We start from the raw sequence: 18,815 nt of genomic DNA on the forward strand, positions 1-18,815 counted from the left end.
ATTAGATTATGTTTTCACAGCATGTGCCAGTTTGAATGGAGTAAATATTTAGTTTTAAAATAACAAAAATAATAATACACAGTAAAATTATACCTAGAGTTGGTGGGAAGTCTTTTATGCTCACAAAGGCTGCATTTATTTAATCAGAAAATACAGTAAAAACAAGAACATGGTGCAATATTATTATCGTTTAGAATAATTGTTTTCTATTTTAATATATTTTAAAATGTTATTTATTCCTGTGATGGCAAAGCTGAATTTTCAGCATCATTACTATCCTACTGACTCCCTCTCTTCTAAATAAAAAAAAAATATATATTTGCTTAAAGGGATACTCCACTTTTTTTGGAAATAGTCTTATTTTACCACTCCCCCAGAGTTAAACAGTTGGGTGTTTCTATTCAGCCATTTTTTTTTTATATTTAGAAGAACATCAGTAACCAGACAGTTTCTGGTCTCATTGACTTCCATAGTATATTTTTTTCCTACTATGGAAGTCAATGAGACCAGAAACTGCCTTGTTACTGATACTCAATGAGACCAGAAACTGCCTGGTTACTGATACTCTTCTAAATATAAGAAAATCGGCTGAATGGATTTAAAAAAAACAGTAAAACTCAACTGTTTAACTCTGGGGGAGTGGTAAAATGAGCCTATTTCCAAAAAAAAAAAAAAAAAAAAAAGCAGAGTATCCCTTTAAGAGTCTATAAAATACATTTAAACAAATACTTCACTAAAATAACTTTTTTTTTGTGCCAGAGCAGGTGAAAAAAAAAAAAAAAAAAAAAAACAGTGATCCAAAAAAATGGTCCTTTTGAGGCCTGATGTAGCGTAAGTGCCAGACCCACCTTGATCTAGAGCGCTTCCTGCCAAGTGTTGGGTTGCTGCCAAGGCGGTAGGTGCTGGGACCGTAGCTTTCCTTCTCCCTCTCGTCACGCTTTCTCTCTGAAGAGCGTGCTCGCCGATCCCTGTGGCCGGGGGAACGAGACTGAGACCTGAGACATTAGAAGGAAAGAAAGAGAAGGCATGCTCAAAATAGAACTGACTTCTGCTCAAGAAATCATCCCACGCGTTAGGCTCATTGATGCTGTTAAGTTTAGTGACAGATGACGATGGTTCTCTGCTCTCCATTACCACTTCAAAACCTTTTTGAGAGATGAAGAGAGTTCTAAAAAACAAGTAGTTGAGCTCTTAAAAATAAGTGTGTGAAATAAGTGTGGTGATAAATCACACTTTTATCTTTGACGCTCATAGGCTTGAAGTAGACATGTACAGAAGTAATCACTGTAAACACTGCAAGACAGTGAAGAAATGCTGTGGACCATGAAAATTTGGGCAAACATCCAGTGCAAGCCGTCCGAGACTGAACTCAAATGCCAAATCTTAAATGCTAAGGGTGACGGTAGTTGGTAGTTTCAGTGACAGCAAGTGGTGCATTAAGGCCTTAAAGAAAATGGACGAGGTTTGACAAATGATGAGCAGTACAATGCTTTTCTATACAAGATGTTGGAGGGCAACACTGAGTCATGTCATGCACAGGACATTCGCTCAGAAGGATAGAAGAAGAAAAGTAGCGTTTGCAAAGTTTAGAACAAGAACCAAACCAAACCATCATAATAATATGCTGCTTTGTTTACGGTTCATGGAACGGTGTGTTGTTTTGCATTGCTAGTCTTTGACTACTGACAATACATCACAACTGCATAATGCAACCTATTGGATTCTTCTATCTTCTATATAAATAAAAAATAGTGATTAAAAAAAGTGTTGCATATTAAAAAAAGGCAAATTATTTTAATTTAAATAAGAATTATGTGTTTTAACTTACTGCAGAACATAACCATATCATACTAATAACGTTCATTAACAGTACAAAATGAGCCTCACTGAACCTTGGAAAATTCAATCTAATGTTGCCAAACACATTTCTGTAACAAAATGGATGGGCCGTTATTAACAGGTGTGTGTGGGTTGAAATGTAATCATACATGTATAGACCCACGCAGAAGGATAATGTGAATTAAAATAAATACATTGTGTGCACACTGCACATACACTTGAAACTAAGAACATACTGATGAGTAGAGAAGCCTATGAATCAGGAACAGAGAGAACAAATATATCATATACAGACAGAAAGAAGAAAAACAGAGATTAAATCAAATTATTAATAATCTGCTGCAGGATTGTCAAAGATATTATTTTATGTAGAGGAAACAATCCCCCCCACCTCTTTTTCCATTACACTGGACAGACATACTCATTAAGGATAAACGTTAACCTGGTCTCCGGTGTTAATGTGCCAGCTGGAAAAAAGAAATGTCAGGTGTCAGGAGGAAGCAAATAAAAGTTGGTGAGTAGCTTAAACACTGACACCGTTATTATTAGCGCTAACAAAAATTAGAGGCACAACACTGGCCATGTTTGAAAACAGGAGATTTATAATTACTTCTGGCCCTAGTAATACTAATTCAATGGCCATGTTCAGTGTCAGTCATCGACTGAGATATGGGCTTGTTATTAATACAAGCTACAATACAAAAAAAAAAAAAAAAACCCTGACACACCAGGCGTAGGTTTGTGTTAATGTTTGCTTTAAACCACTACATGTATAACGCTATCAAAATAAGTGGTTTTCTGGTTACTTTGTAGTGTTATATTTATTGACGAAATAAGGGCTAGATACTTCACTAAATAAGGTAAACTGATGCAAAATTGCTGTAGTCACTATTAAAAAGATAAAATGGTGGTTCAAATGGTGGCCATTTTACTGTAATCTTAATAGGATATTGTTTTGCTGGCATTCAGAAGATATTTATGAACAGTAACATTCTAGTTAATGTTACCTTTCTCTTGCCTTGATTTGCATATGGTAAAATCAAAGTAATTAAAACTGTAAGTAATTAAAAAGTTTTATATACAAATTTATATAGACATATTCAAAAGTTTGGGGTAAGCCAGTTATATATATTTATATATATATATATATATATATAATCCAGCAAATATGAATTAAAATGAGCAAAAGTGACAGTAAAGACATTAATGTCTTTCTATTTCAATCTTATTAGTGTTTCTATTTAATTAAAATGAGCAAAAGTGACAGTAAAGACATTAATGTCTTTCTATTTCAATCTTATTAGTGTTTCTATTTCAATCTTACTGACCCCACAATTTGAGATGGTAGAGCAAATCCAATTTTAAAAAAAAATTCACAATCTATAGAACACATTTTCAATTGAGTCTGTACGTTAAGTGCTTTGGCCTGGCCTGAACTGACTGAAGAAATTACTACTTCAGATCTAGACCTAAAAACACTCTTGCTACCAAGCATTTGAAAACTTGAAATGCACTTTACACCTCAATATTTTCATGCCTATATGACAAATAGTTAATTAAATTCCTCTTAAGCTAAAAAAGGTGCACAAAGAATGGGAATTACAGGCGAAGAGTACAAAAGGTGACGGCTGATCACATTCAATAGTAATTTTCTTTGCTGAAGTGGCGATGCTCTCAGACACACACACACTTGACCAGGACACTTGATCAGTCCAAACACGAGCTGACCTGCTGTAAAACAAACACTCATGGTCTGAAACCCCTCCAACACTTGACAGCAATCAGGGAACAAGGTCAAAACCACAAGGTCACGTGTCTGGCTTGAGAAACGTACACGTCCAGGCCTGCTAATGACTAGGTTGTGAAGGGAGATGACAGACAGGGTGTGTGAGGACCAAGTGATGGAGCCATTCCAGATGAGAAATTAACACGGATGTGGGACGATCTGGATTAGAAGATGGGATTGTCATCTTAATGCAGACGCTGCAGTCTGCGTAATGGTGCGAAGCCTATGAGGTAAGTGGATGAACTGCAGTTCAATAACAGAGGAATAAGAAAACCATCAGGGATAGGAAGATTTCTCATACAGCTCGTAGCTGGAGAACATGGCTTAGGCCAAGGCGATATCTACAGAGACCCACAGGGGCTCAGCCAAACTAGATTAGTAGTCTAAGAAGAGCTTCTGCCCAAAACCATCTCAATCTCTCACTTGCACAGACACAAGATTTATTCTACAATATAGAGAGAGAGAGAGAGAGAGAGAGAGAGAGAGAGAGAGAGAGAGAGAGAGAGAGAGAGAGAGAGAGAGAGAGAGAGAGAGAGAGAGAGAGAGAGAGAGAGAGAGGCAATTCCTTATCTGGTATTAGAGGAAGTGGTTTTACTCCTTCCAATTATCTTACCTAGGAGGTTTGTCTGAGTTATAGCAACATTTTTTACCCTTGTTTGGCAAGTTTAAATGGAAATATAACTAAGGAAATGAGCCAGAAAGCTTTTTGCAGCTTTTTACACAGTCTAAGTGATTTAAATCCTGGGGCGAAATGATTTAATCTCTAGAAATTATGCTATGGCATGTCAAGACGGTAGTGATGAGGGGACTGTAATTACTGGAAATTCAGCATTGGACAATGACAAATCAGTCTTGATTTCTAATAAAGAGGATGAAAAATGAGGGCGGCTGAGGGGTGAACAAAAGTTTAGAGGTGGGCTACAAAACTTTTGACACGCCACTCTCCCAACATGCAGGAAAAAGTATGTGAACCCTTGGCTTTACCTTTGATTTCTACATATACTGGTCATTTTTTTTTTTAAATAAATAATTATATCCCACCTAAATTCTTCCTTAATGCCTATCTGAAAATCTGACCTGCAATTACAGGAATCGTTTGGTGAACACCGGGACCCTAAATGTTCACCCAGTTCACCCAAAATTTAAACCGATGTACATTAGCAACTATATATACTCATCCTCATATTGTCCCAAACTATGTTCTGATGAAAATAAAAGAAGATATTTTGAGAAATGTCTCTGTGTTTTTCTCTGTGGCCATAAAATGGAAGTCAATGGTTATCAAAACAGCTTGGCTACAAGTTTTATTCAAAATATCTTCTTTTGTGTTGAGAAGGAAATAAAAAAGAGTCAGGTTTGGAACAACAAGAGGGTGAATAAATGATACCAGAATTACAAATTTTGGTATGTTCAATAAAAAATGTCTCATGGTTTGTGTTTTATTTGTTTAAGCAGATTGTGTTGGTCTATTTGTGACAAGATGCAATCACATTTTAGGGCCAATTTATGCAGAAACCAACAGTAAACACCAGGGTTCACATACCTTTTCCTGTATTTCTAAGTTTAATAAGCGACATTTTCAATAATTCATTCCAACTTTTAAGCCCTAACTTCTACATTTAACTTAAAAGGCCACTTAGATTAACACATTTTTGGACGGATAAAAAGATGGAAAAGGCAGTTTAAAAACATAATTACATTTCAGTAAATGTGCCCAGAGGCATAGCAATTAGCAAGCTCTTTTTAACAGTTTAAATCGTTCCTGGAAACATGTTACAACTCTAGAGCGTATACCTGGACCTCCTGAAGGAGCGGTAGGCACTGGGCAAAGAGTGCTTGGTTTTGGATTTGGATCTGGAGCGTGAACGGGACCTGGACCGAGACCTTCTCTTATGTTTCTTCTTCCTCTTGTCCCGTTCTCGATCCCGATCCCTATCCCTGTCCCTATCCCGGTCCCTTTCGGGCCCACGAGAGGAAGATGAGGCAGAAGAGGTGGTCACATGTGAAGCAGGGGTGTTAGCGCTCCTCGATAGTGCGTTTTCCAGGGGCTGATAGTCAAAGCCTGGTATACGAGAAGCATGTTGAGGGATACCGCTCATGGGAAGGTTCGACACCAATGGCTGTAGAGACACAACAAAGGAAGAGGGATTAGACAAACGAGACGTGAAGCACAGCCGGAACAGGCACATGAAAGAAAATGGACATTTTAATGAGCAAAAACCAATCAGGCTGCTTTCTATAGACAGAAATATGGCACATATGAGATGAAAGGTGGTCCCACTGGCTTTCTAAATTTGTGCATCTGCCCCAATCAATAGATCCACAACTGGGTTTGAGTGGTCTCGGGGACCATATCCAATTTAGAAAGGTTTTCGCCATCAGTGTTTGTCTCCATGTGAAATGAAGAAACGTTAGTTTGCATGTGGACGGCTCCCCAGAGCAGTGCCTAAGTCTAATAGATCCTCTTCACTACTTCCACCCCAGAAATAGAACTAATTAAAAATACTGGGTGTTTCGCAGTATAATGAGGGCCCGAAAGAAACATAATTGGCCATTCTCTTAAATCGTAATCACTTCAATATGTGTCTATCTGGTTAAAAGTGATCACTTCTGCTGTTGGATTCACATCAGAAATGGAATTTCAATGAATCAACGTTGAAGCTCAAGCCGTCAGAACCACATCTGCGGGTCTCGGTTCATCACACGCAAGGAATTAAAAACTGAAAAAAAAAAAAAAAAAGACGAGAGACGGCAGCATGTGCTGTGCTCAGTCAAGTCAGGCTCAAAATTGAAAGGCCTACAGGTCATAAAAAACAGCTCTAGATCACTGAACCAGGACGCAATATCACCCTAAAGTATTTTTAAATGTGCGCCAATTAATCTGGAAATAGTGTTCTTCTCTCTCTCTCTATCTCGAATGGAAGGTCTCTTATGTAAAAGATAGCACTGCTCAGGGCAAAAGGGTGCTGAAGTAGGTGGTGTAGATGGGAGATTACAAAGTATATTCAATTTGATAACTCTCTAGTTGGAGTTACATAATGGGACGCAGGTTTGGGTTTGATTTGAAAGGTTAACATTTGGATAGATAATGCCCAAAGGACAGCGTGGTACACATAAACATTGTCACTTGATCAAGTTATACCTTTATTATAGTTAAGTATAACTCGCATGTAAGGGGTTTGTTGAAACCCATAGCTCAAGGTATGAGCGATAGTGATGCCTTCCTTAAGTACCACTAATACACACTCAGGGAGAGGAGCTGAGGAATGCCAAGTCAGCAAAGTTAGAGAACTTAGTCATTGCACATGTTAATAAGGAGAAACTGCTCATCTAAATCCCTACAGTATGAAAAAAAGCTGCTGTTCCACTATTGGGAACTCAATTAAGAAGTCCAAGTGAAAGTGTTAGAGCAAGAAAGATCGAGTGGCAAGACAAACAGCAAGGCCTATCCCTTTCATTTCTTTCTTAAACGTTTTTATTTAGGTGCTTCACACAAAAACACGGTGGAAAATCACAAACTCATACATAGAGTATAGACTGTCCAATTCTAGATACCACCTCATTCCAAGTAAATGGAATGAGGTGGTACTTAGAAAAAAAAGAAGAGCAAATATACAGTCATTAAAACCCGGAGCTAAAATCATCTGCTCCATCTGCAGCGAGAAGTGCGCAGCATTTAATCCACCTGTTCCTCATACTTGCAGAGAAAAACAAACGTAAATTGCTGCCGTAAATTGCTGCCATTTAGTTCACATTCTTTAGAGACACTGCTAGAAACCGTTTTGGCCACAGTAGCACTTTTTAAACCAAGTGTTTGGACTGACAGCTGGGAGAAAAGTCATGGAGGAAGTGCTTCTGGTGGTAGTGTGCAATCACAGCCAGCAGCCATTATCTTGTATATATTTTCCACAGTAAGCATACACTCCAGGTCACAAAAGGCAGGTGAGCATCATCAGAGGAGAGTCAGTAGATCCATCTTCCTCAACTTTTGACATGATCACTTCAATCATACAGATTTAAAGACTACCCGCACAAGGCAGATTTGGCGTGTGTTATGAGAGCCATTTAAATGCATGAGCAGTGGCACAGCACTCAGGATAGTCAACCGCTCTCTCCTTCTCTCCTATAGCCAGCAAAAGTTCAGACACCCTTTTTCATTTAAATAATGACACCTAGAATGAGTCTCTTTGATCTTCGGCAAAGTTTACTTTGCTCTCCCAGGACGCCTCACATACAGAGGCACAGCGACTCTTGCAAAGACATTGAGCTGACACTCAGTGCTACGCTAATTAGCTTGAGCTTCCTGGAACAAACCATTATTTATGATTCTCTTTAGCTTCTCTAAACAAAAGGCCATTGTTTTTCTAATTTTCTAAGAAGCAGCTGGTGAGTTTGGAGTTTAGGACAATTGCTCCAAAGACACTTCAGGGAAAGAGGAGTAGAGTTTATTTACGATTTATCTCTGCACACAATGCGTCACATCTAATGGGAGTCTAAAAAGCTATTATCTTCGTGATTACGAAAGAATGGTCAACATAATTTTCTTTGCCGACAAGGAAAACGTTTTTCCTCTAAAACACAAATTCAACATTTTGATATGCATGAGCTCTAAACCATGGTAGTAGGTATTTGAAGCATTTTTAACATTGATTATAACCTGCGAGTCCACTGAAAGGATTGTTGTAATGGTCTTAGGGACCATGGTAAAGCTTTAATCTTAACATTTGTTTGGAGCATTAGGACACTTTACTCTCACGGGATCTCTGATTGAGGTCAGCTAACGATGAAGGGATTTTTAAGATTCTGAAAGTCGTTGTGTGCATGGTCGAGTACCTGACAAATTGCTTGACATCCACTGGACAGTGAAAATGCTAAGCTAAGTAAATGCTGCCGGGAGAATGATTTGATGATTTATGGATTTATGAGAGTTGGAAGGGGAGAAGTAGTAAGCAATTGAAAGGAAGCGGTAAAGCTAATGGATCATGTTGGATGACAATTGAGGGATTATATATATATATATATATATATATGTATATATGTATGTATATATGTATATATAAAAATGACTGAGGCCAGTTCAGTGTAAATTCCCTTAGTCTGTGCAAACAATGCAAGCTGGTCCCAATTTTCGATTCAATCATCTGAGTGATGCAGCATATCCTGTTTTTAATAATAGAGATACATGGAAAAGTATGTAAACCCTTTGGATTTAACTGGATTTTTTAAGTTATGATAATATGCAAACACAGTCTGCTTAAAGGGTTAGTTCACCCAAAAATGAAAATTCTGTCAGTATTTACTCACCCTCATGTTGTTCCAACCCCGTAAGACCTTCGTTCATCTTCGGAACACAAATTAAGATTTTTAAGATATTAAGATCACTCCTGCATACTAGTCCATAGGCTTCTAGAGGAAATGACACTTGCTGTCCTCGAAAAGTCATTAAAGACATCGTTAAAATAGTCCAAGTGCCTACAGTGGCTCAATCTTAAGTTTATCAAACGACGAGAACACTTTTTGTGCGCAAAAAACAACAAAAATAACGACTTTATTTCAACTATTCGTTTATTTCTCTCTCTGCCTCGAGTCAGGTTACTAGTTTAATAGCGTAAGCTTCTGTTATTGTACGTCACACGCATCACACACGACCAGCGTCGGCCAATAGTGAGCCTTTGTGTGACGTAGCTCTACGCTATCACACAACAATAACTGACTACAGGCCCATAGAAAAGGAAGTAAATCTTTGAAATAAAGTCGTTCTTTGTTTGTTTTGGCGCACAAAAAGTATTCTCGTCATTTGATAAACTTAAGATTGAGCCACTGTAGTCACTTGGACTATTTTAACGATGTCTTTAATGACTTTTAGATGCCAGCAAGTGTAATTCCCTCAAGAAGCCTATGGACTAGTATGCAGGAGCGATCTTAATATCTTAAATATCTTAATTTGTGTTCCGAAGATGAACGAAGGTCTTGCGGGGTTGGAACAACATGAGGGTGAGTAAATACTGAGAGAATTTTCATTTTTAGGTGAACTAACCCTTTAAACAAATAACACATAAACAAGCAAATGAACATTTTTTGTGAACAGTTCACATGCAGGGAGGAAAAAGGTATGTGAACACCTACAGTAGGCTAATGACTTCACATGAGTCCTTGAGTTCAATAAATAAGTCAATTTCAGAGGTCAGTCATCCTGTCCTTAAAAGGGAATTCTGGGTTTTCTAAAAACTAAAAGCACTGCCTTATGTGAACCATACCACAGGCAAAAGAGAGCTGCGAACATCTAAGATTGAGAACTGTTGATCTAAATAATGCTAAAAGGGGTCTCTAAAAGCATTGTTGTTGACTGGACTTGGGTAAGACAAATTGTCTTTTGAAAATAACACCCACAAATTTGCAAAACAGTACCTGGATGTTCCATCACTGACTGTGAAAATATTCTGTGGCCAGATTAAACTCAAGTTGAGTTGGTTGGAAAAAAACAACAACACTGTGGGGAGAAAAAAAAGGCACAGCACAGCAGTGGAGGGGCCAAGATGGATTTATGCTGCTTTTATGCATAGGGTCTGAAGAGCTTGCTATGATCAATGGGCAAATTAATTCTCAAGTTTATCAGGACATATTGTAAGAGAATGTAAGGTCATCTGACCACCAACTGAAGCCAAAAGCACAGGAAAACGGAAAAAGTCTCCAACGGAAGATTATTGACCTCAAGCTGATTGAGATGCTTGAATGTGTCCTTCAAGAGAGTGTTTAATACAAGACATTAAAAGAATAAAGCTGAACTGAAACAGATAAATAAAAAGCAATTGCAACATGTTATTAAATCCAATGGTTTAAATACCTTTTCCACCCTGCGCTGTATAGTGTAGTCAATAAAGTCACAAAAATACAGTGGGGCCAACAAGTATTTAGTCAGCCACTGATTGTGCAAGTTCTCCTACTTAGAATAATGAGAGAGGTACACTTCAACTGTGAGAAACAAAATGAGGGAAACAAAACCCAGGAAATCACATTGTAGGATTTTTTAAGAATTTGTTTGTAAATTATGGTGGAAAATAAGTATTTGGTCACCCACAAACCAGAAAAATTCTGGCTCTTAAAGACCTGTAACAACTTCTTTAAGAACCTCTTCTGACCTCCACTCGTTACCTGTATTATTGGCACCTGTTTGAACCCGTTAGCTGTATAAAAGACACCTGTCCACAGCCTCAAACAGTCACACTCCAAACTCAACCATGCCCAAGACCAAAGAGCTGTTGAAGGACACAAGGAAGAAAATTGTAGACCTGCACAAGGCTGGGACTAGTGAATGTACAATAGGCAAGCAGCTTGGTGTAAAAACAAAATCAACTGTGGGAGCAATTGTAAGAAAATGGAAGAAGAGGATGCAATCCAGAAGAGGATTGGGAGAATATCATGTGGTCAGAAGAAACCAAAATAGAACTTTTTGGTAAAAACTCGGATAAAAATACGGAAAAAATATGGATATACTGAACATCTGCGATTTCAATGGAAATGGCTACATTTCAACAAATGGCTGAATTCAGTCCTGTCTTCTGATTAATACTGGTGGATGAGCAGTGAATGATGGATGTGTTCAGATTAATCAAGTAAACAATGAATAATCTAAAAACTGGCTAGTCATTATGAACAATCTATGAATGTTTCAATGCTAGTGGAGCTCTTATCTTCAGAGAGTTAGAAATACTGCTTTTAAGTCCAAATAATTGGCTTGTTTTTCCTGCAGTATGCCAATATGATGAACGGACATCTGTCAGAAGCTGCCTGGTAGAGTAACGGCAACACAAGGGGTTTTTACCATAGGCTGTAAAAAAAAAAATAATAATATCCGTGACATCACCCGTAGGTTTCTGAAGAGCATTTTTGAAGGGGGTGAAGCGCTGCAAAAACGGATTTACTAAATTAAACTATGGACAAAAAAAATATATCCTTTAAATAATGTTTAAATAAAATGTATTATTATTGTCATTAATACATTATTATTGTACATTTTTTGCAAACTGGATATCTATCCTGGAGGACAACCACGCTTTTTTCTACAAAGTATTTCCATACTGGCCATAATCCGCTTCACAAGAATTCGAGGGTGCTTCACTTTCAATTTCAGCTGGGTCAGTGTCACTTTTCTTTTGCGTTTTTTCAATCAATGCAGTAGTTTCCAGATTTTTTTACTCCCTTGTATTTTTATTTTTTACTCAGTAACAGATATGATTTCAAATGTAGCATAAAATAAGTAAAAGTAAAGTAAAATAAGTGTACTGTACTTAAGTAAAAGTACAGATTTTAAAACTACGTAAAGTAGATGTAAACATAAAAACTACTCAATTACGTAACGCAAATAAATTTAATTTGTTACTTTTCACCTCTGGTGGTCGGTAGATGAATTGCAGTTTAATTCACTTCCGTTTTGGTTCACTTCCAATTTTGATACAACAGCAAACACTAACACTATCCTAACCAATATAAAATGTTGGGGCCCCGCCCCAAACTCACACCATTGGTTGACTCCCTGTTGCCAGGTTGGGATTGTCAGGATTCTCAAACAAACAAAGCTTTGTTTTGAAAGCACCACAAGCATGCAGCCTATGAATGGCATATGGATTTCTCTGCATATAATGCTGGGATAGGAGGGGAAAACTGAAAACAATTGAGGAATGGCCTTCAAATTTTCATATTGTCAACTAAGCACAGAATTTACACCAACAGCTTCAGAAATCTTTATATCAGCACAGATACACACTACACGCTTCATATCTTCAATCGTTGCATTCTCGTTTTGCACGAACAAAAGAGTGGTGCAACGGCACTGAGTCTCACCCCTGCTTTTGTCAGTAATCAGAAGAGAGTTTCCTCTTGAGTGCCGACTGTCTTGTTAAAGCAGTACCTGTTGGGAACGCCTCTCCCACAAGCGCATTTTTTCTTTTTTTATTAAAGAACAGCTCAGATACAAAGAGCCAAATCAATTAAATGGTAAATCACACATCAGAGGAAGAGAAGAACCACAGAAGAAGTATGTGCAACTGGGAGTGTGAACATGCTCAGAAACACAGACACACACTAAGGGCACATCAAATAGGTCCCGACAGCCTCACATCCAGGTTAAAAACTTTCACACATAAAAGAGAGTACAAATGTGACATTAGAGTGTCAGATGTCGGCTGCCCATATACTCACTGTCAGATAATTAATAGTTTAAAAACAGAAAGCACTTTATTAAACTGCCAAGGTCTAATTTGATTGGCCGACTTGGCAAGAACTGCACACAAGTTTTTTTTTTTTTTTTTATCAGTTTGCCTAAAATTAAAACAAAGTCATGTTTACGCTTTTTAGGATGTAATACTCACTGGATTTTCCAAAGGTTTCTAAGTTAGTGAAATCAAGTCATTTAAAGATATTAACAGATTTTGGAGGGCATTTGGACATAAACACACTCCTAAATGGATGTAAAAAACCAAACCAAACTGTGGTTGGTTGTTTTAGTCCAGCTAAACATGACTTTGGATAGTGTAAAGTATACCTTTATAAAGCAGTGTAAAAAAAAAAAAAAAAAAAAAAAGCTCAGAGGAATACATTATATTTTAAAGTATATTAAGATGATCAGTTATCTTAAATTGTAATATTATTTCACAATATTACTGTTTTAACTGTATTTATGATCAAATATATGCAGCCTTGGTAAACATAGACTTCTTTTAAAACATATACATATAAAAAAGTACCAACCCCAAACTTTTCAATGTTTTTTTCAAGTTTTCTATATCTCACCATGGAGAGCAAGTTGAAAACCCTCACACCAAGCACACAACCTGCTCTTCAAAGGGAAAAGGTAGCAATGCTGAAAATAAAACCAATTGGAATCTTAAAATAAAGACAAGAAACGTATAATAAGAGAGGTGGGAACTGGCCTGGTTTATATTTCAGCCGTTGTGAGAACTGCAGTGGCTTCTGGGTATTGCTCTTTCTTAAACAGTGACAGTTTGTGGTTGACTAAAACGACACGCACAGACTGAAGAACGAATGCACTAAAAGAAAAGTGAAGGTCAACAAGGTGGTCATATTGTCACATCTGATGTTCTTCTCTTTCAAAAACAACGGAAAGATGCCACATCCTGTAAGCACGTCTATTCCAGTGTGTTCCATTTAATAATGAAAGGTCAATAATAAGAAACAGGATTAAAGTAAAAGCCATAGCAATAAAGCACTCAATCTAAGACTGATGACACAAGGGTCGCTGGAGATTTGGCAGTCCACCATGAACAATTTATGGTGCATTCGTCAAAGAAAGACGGCAGAACGACCAGCTGGCACAAAGATTTTCTGCAGGCTGGAACATTTCCTAATTAATCTGAAATACACTCAAGGTGAAAAATATGGCTTTAATGATTACATGCCACCTGTTTATTTAGCACCCAGAATAATTCTCGAAAATCTGAGACACATCTAAATTTTCCTGTCCAGTGAGCCAGGAGGTGGAAATTTTGAAGACTGCATATATATATAGTTTTCCAGATAAACAAATACAAAAGCATTAACACATGCAAATACAGACGCAGCCATACTGGTATTGCTGACAGTCTTAAAGGAGTAGTTCACTTTAAAAAAAAAAAAAAAAAAAAAAAAACTTTTGCTGATAATTTACTCACCCCCATGTCATCCAAGATGTCCATGCCTTTCTTTCTGCAGTTGAAAAGAAATTGAGGTTTTTGATGAAATTATTCCTGGATTTTTCTCCATATGACATGGGGGTGAGTAAATTATCAGCAAAAGCTTTTTTTTTTTTTTTTTTTTTAAGTGAACTACTCATTTAAGAGCTCAGTGATAAATACTAGCACACCAGGGATCTGCACATGTACAATTTGAGCCCTTCAATGAACCATACAAGAATGAAAGAGAGAAAAAGTGAGTAAAAATGTCAAACATTTGCCTTTACTCATAGTTATTCCAAAAGCTCTTCCAACTCTCTTCAGTGGAGAAGAATTTGGCAAAATGCCTGAGCTGCTCTTTAGCATACACTGGAAGTGGATGGGGACCAAAGGTGCAGAAAAAAATAACACAAAAGTATCATAAAAGTAGTCTTTTAAATATGTAAAAACATTTGAATCTAACCTTTATCCACAATAAAAAGCCTTTTGTGAAATGCAAAGGTTCCAAGAATGTAAAAAGGTTCTTTAAGGATTTATTAATGCCATTAAATAACCTTTAATTTTAGGAGTGTATAACTCCTTTTTTTGAGTCAAACTAATTGAAAAGGGGGGTGTAACTGATGAAAGGCTTTTCAGTTGTGGGTAAACTATCCCTTTAAAATGAAGTTTCTCGCTTTTGAATGACATTTGGGATTTGTGACAAATGGTCCACTGGTGAAAACAAGATCTTTGCCGAGGTAAAAATTCTTTTTACTGAGAGCTAATCCGTAGCCAATTTGCTCAATTTAGGTCAGGATAAAAGTTATAGTGGGCACTTAAATCTTTGCCATGGATTTATGTATAAACTAATTAGATCAAACCCAGGCACAGTTGCAGAGATCCTCAACAGTTTCAGATCGCCTCAGTTCCTCTGGGTCTATCGATTCCATTTCCCTTTTTACTTCTGTCTTGTGACTATGAGCAGGGGAAAAGGATGGCTCTAGTAAAATACTTGCCTTAACTGAAAAAAAAAAACAAAAAAACGTTTGACTTCTCAAAAAAGTCCCACAATAAAACAAACAAAAAAGTGTTAAGTTATTTTTCTTAAGAATTCTGCAGTATCATTTTTTTTTTGTCAAATATAATTATCAATTATGTTATTATTTACCCATTTCACATCTCCAGGGTTCTCAGAAGCAAGGAGTCGTCATACTTGGGTAAACATCTATAGTGCTGAATGGAAACTACAACATATATAATTTTAGTGTTACCATTTGGTCCAATAACAAAATAAAAATCCAAAGTGTTTATTTGACTTAAGAGCTCTTGCAAATTGTAGCCTCTTTTTCCTATTTGTAGTGGAGATGAGTGGTACCCGGTGGGGTCTTTTGCTGTTGTAGCCCATCCGCTTCAAGGTTGTGTGTGTTGTGGCTTCGCAAATGCTTTTCTGAATACCTCGGTTGTAACGAGTGGTTATTTTAGTCTAAGTTGCTCTTCTATCAGCTTGAATCAGTCGGCCCATTCTCCTCTGACCGCAAGCATCAACAAGGCATTTTCGCCCACAGGACTGCCGCATAATGGATGTTTTTCCCTTTTCACACCATTCTTTGTAAACCCTCGAAATGGTTGTGTGTGAAAATCCCAGTAACTGAGCAGATTGTGAAATACTCAGACCAGCTCGTCTGGCACCAACAACCATGCCACGCTCAAAATTGCTTAAAACGACTTTCACATTCTGACATTCAGTTTAAGGTTCAGGAGATTGTCTTGACCAGGACCACACCCCGATTGAGTTAATGAGAAATTGAACAGGCGTTCCTAATAATCAGTGAGTATATATATATATATAGATTTACAATTTAAATGCATCATCACAGTCTGTGAAAAGGGTCCATTGGCGGAGCCACGGATCCCACAGCAATCAGAACTATTTAAACTAGTTTGCCTTATAGCAACTGCCCACTTCAAAGAAAACCAGAGAGCCGTGATGAAGGTTTGTTGGTTCTAGTCAGGATATTGGTCTTTTTAACTGTAATCTGTCTGAGCTCATCAATCAATGCTAAGCTAACGCATGGCTGTGGGTGTTGAGTGGGGGATTACACTGCGGACAGACTATTTGTTTAAAGGAAAATAGCACAGAGGCGTGAGGTTGCACACAGACACTAAATTGAGCAACTACAGGATAAGCTGTCCTGATATTCATAGTGACAGACCTCATAGTGACAGACAGATCCAAGCACAAATCTGTGTCTTGTGCTAGATTGGTCGCTTTTTTTTTTTTGCCAATAAACATGCCAATGTCTGACACTGGAACAGTGGTCAGAGGACGCTTACTCCAAACTATTTCTTGATGTACAGCTATTGGCAGAACATTCAATGGCAATGAAGCATAAAAACGCACTGCACTGATTTAGCAGTTTTTCCAAACGGCTAAATTGGAGTATTTTGCTCTTGTCTGAAGGGAAAACCCAAATGGACTTTTTTTTTACTACTATACACAGAAACTGTTGCAACAGGATTACAAAAAATAATGGCTGAACATTCAATGGCTCGGTTCATTTGGGGATTACACTAGTCAGCTTCGCAGTCGTAAACAACCAAATACCATGTATGTAACTATCTATATTTTTTTCTTTTATATTTTGAGGGCACTTGATGGTACTGAACAATATTACAAATATTTTGTGTGTTCACATAGCAAGTGGGACAAAAATTGCAAAGTTCTGTACCATTCAGGTAAATATTTAAAAAAATAAAAAAAATAAACTAGAATTAAAAAAAGGCAAACAGTGCCAGAGGGTTAAATTAGCAAGAATTAAAATAAGAAATTGGAATGAAGTGAATAAATAAATAAATAATAATAATAATAAAAAACTCTATTTAGAGTTATTTCCAAATGGATTCTTTTGATGTATATGACATGCTCGCTTTGTTTTGATTGACCCTCTGGCTACAACTCTCAGAAACACAGAAAAATGACTTTCTTGTTGCACAGAAGGTGCATTTCTGTAAAAATGAAAACAGCAGCTGAGCAATGCAGACACAGGCGTTCTTCTTTGTCAAGTGTTTTTTTTCTCTTCTTTCAGTCCTCTTCTACCCATGTTCTTTCTACAATGCCTCCTAAAGACGCAAGCTGACTCACAGCTTCAGTCTTTCGTCTTATTTTAGATCTCGAACGCAGAATTTTTAAAGTTAATATCATAATTCTTTCATGAAGGCAGTGCTTGAAGGCAGCCTCCAGACTCAACATGGGTCTCAAACTCTAGTTGTCTGTTTCAAAAAAACATGTTTAGTGGACTAACGACACTTGAGATTGTATTCCTTGAGAACTGCCTTTTTTCCCTTGCATATTATCAGCCACAACATGGAATTCATAGCGAATTGTAAACAAGCAAACAAGCGAGAGACGCAACTCTCAGAGCACTAACAGAACCAAACTTTTTGACAGTTTCAAGCATGTAGGCTTGTGTCGTTGTTGTCACCTAGTCTAGAATTTTTTATATTTATTTTTTAAGCATGTGGGGAAAAAATATATATATATTACAGTAAACTAGTCACTTTAACAGAACTATAGCACAACACTAAAGGCCAAAGCAAAATGCAGAAAGAGAACATTTACTTGGCAGAATTTGAGGACAGAATATTAACAGATCTCCATTTTTAAATAACACATAAACCACTATTTTATAATACTTCTAATCATACGTGTCTAGACAACATTCTATGTCTGAATTATGTGGTTAAAGAATAGCATTTTGGATAGGGTCTACCTTTAAATGGGAAAAGAAACAACAAATGTTGCTGAATATTGAATTTCCCATTTTCGAAAAACGGTCTGTCATTTTCACTCAGCTGTACAGAAGCTAAAACATTATCAATCACTTCACTCAAGCAAATGCAAATGCAAACACAGCAGACCATTTGACAAAACTGACGCCATCAGGAAATAAACGTTTTAAATCACAGCGTGTCTGAGCCTTGAACAAAATAACGCAATGATCATGAACAAACATGAATATTGACATTCATCATAACATTATGGTGGTCAAAGCAACAACAAAAAAAAATGCATGTTGAGCTTTAGGCGCTCACAAACTAAATGCATGTTTGAATGTAGAGATCTTATTCCCTCTCACTCTCCCATGAAAATTTAATAAATGTATTTTGGTGCTTTGATTACATTCATTAATAGCAAGACATATGAGAACATGCATACAATGCTTAAAGTGGACAACCATATCCCTGTATCAGGTTTTATCGATTCAGATAAAGCCTGCCAAAGCTTTGGACAGACTGAGAACCAGCTGTTCTTTGTCCATTTTTTATGCTCTGCTAACTAATCAATTTTAGTTTCAATTATGTATTATACTTGCTTACTTTCAGATGAACCTTTTTTTTAAATTATTCATAAACTATTATTCAAAAAACAACATTAACAGGAGTTTATGTGGGAGAAAGAACAATTGAGTCTTTAAAAGTGACTTCATTGATTAGTTCAAAGGTAATAAAAGTAAAAGTAGTCATTTATTTTTGATTAATTATTA

General features: G+C 37.0%; 1 protein-coding gene across 2 annotated transcripts in view; it reads right to left on the reverse strand.

Moving 5' to 3' along the window:
* The window catches only part of sfswap (splicing factor SWAP), a 96,134-nt gene that overhangs the window by 11,793 nt on the left and 65,526 nt on the right, over positions 1–18,815 (reverse strand). For both annotated transcript variants that reach the window (XM_039687985.2, XM_039687984.2), the window contains exons 14-15: positions 5,420–5,745; positions 849–995 (exon numbers count right to left, since the gene is read on the reverse strand). In XM_039687985.2, coding sequence (XP_039543919.2) covers positions 849–995; positions 5,420–5,745 — 473 coding nt within the window. The remainder of the gene's footprint in view (positions 1–848; positions 996–5,419; positions 5,746–18,815) is intronic.

The sequence above is a fragment of the Pimephales promelas genome, chromosome 19 (genome assembly GCF_988280905.1).
Source record: "Pimephales promelas chromosome 19, fPimPro1.hap1.1, whole genome shotgun sequence".
Classification (NCBI taxonomy): Eukaryota; Metazoa; Chordata; class Actinopteri; order Cypriniformes; family Leuciscidae; genus Pimephales; species Pimephales promelas.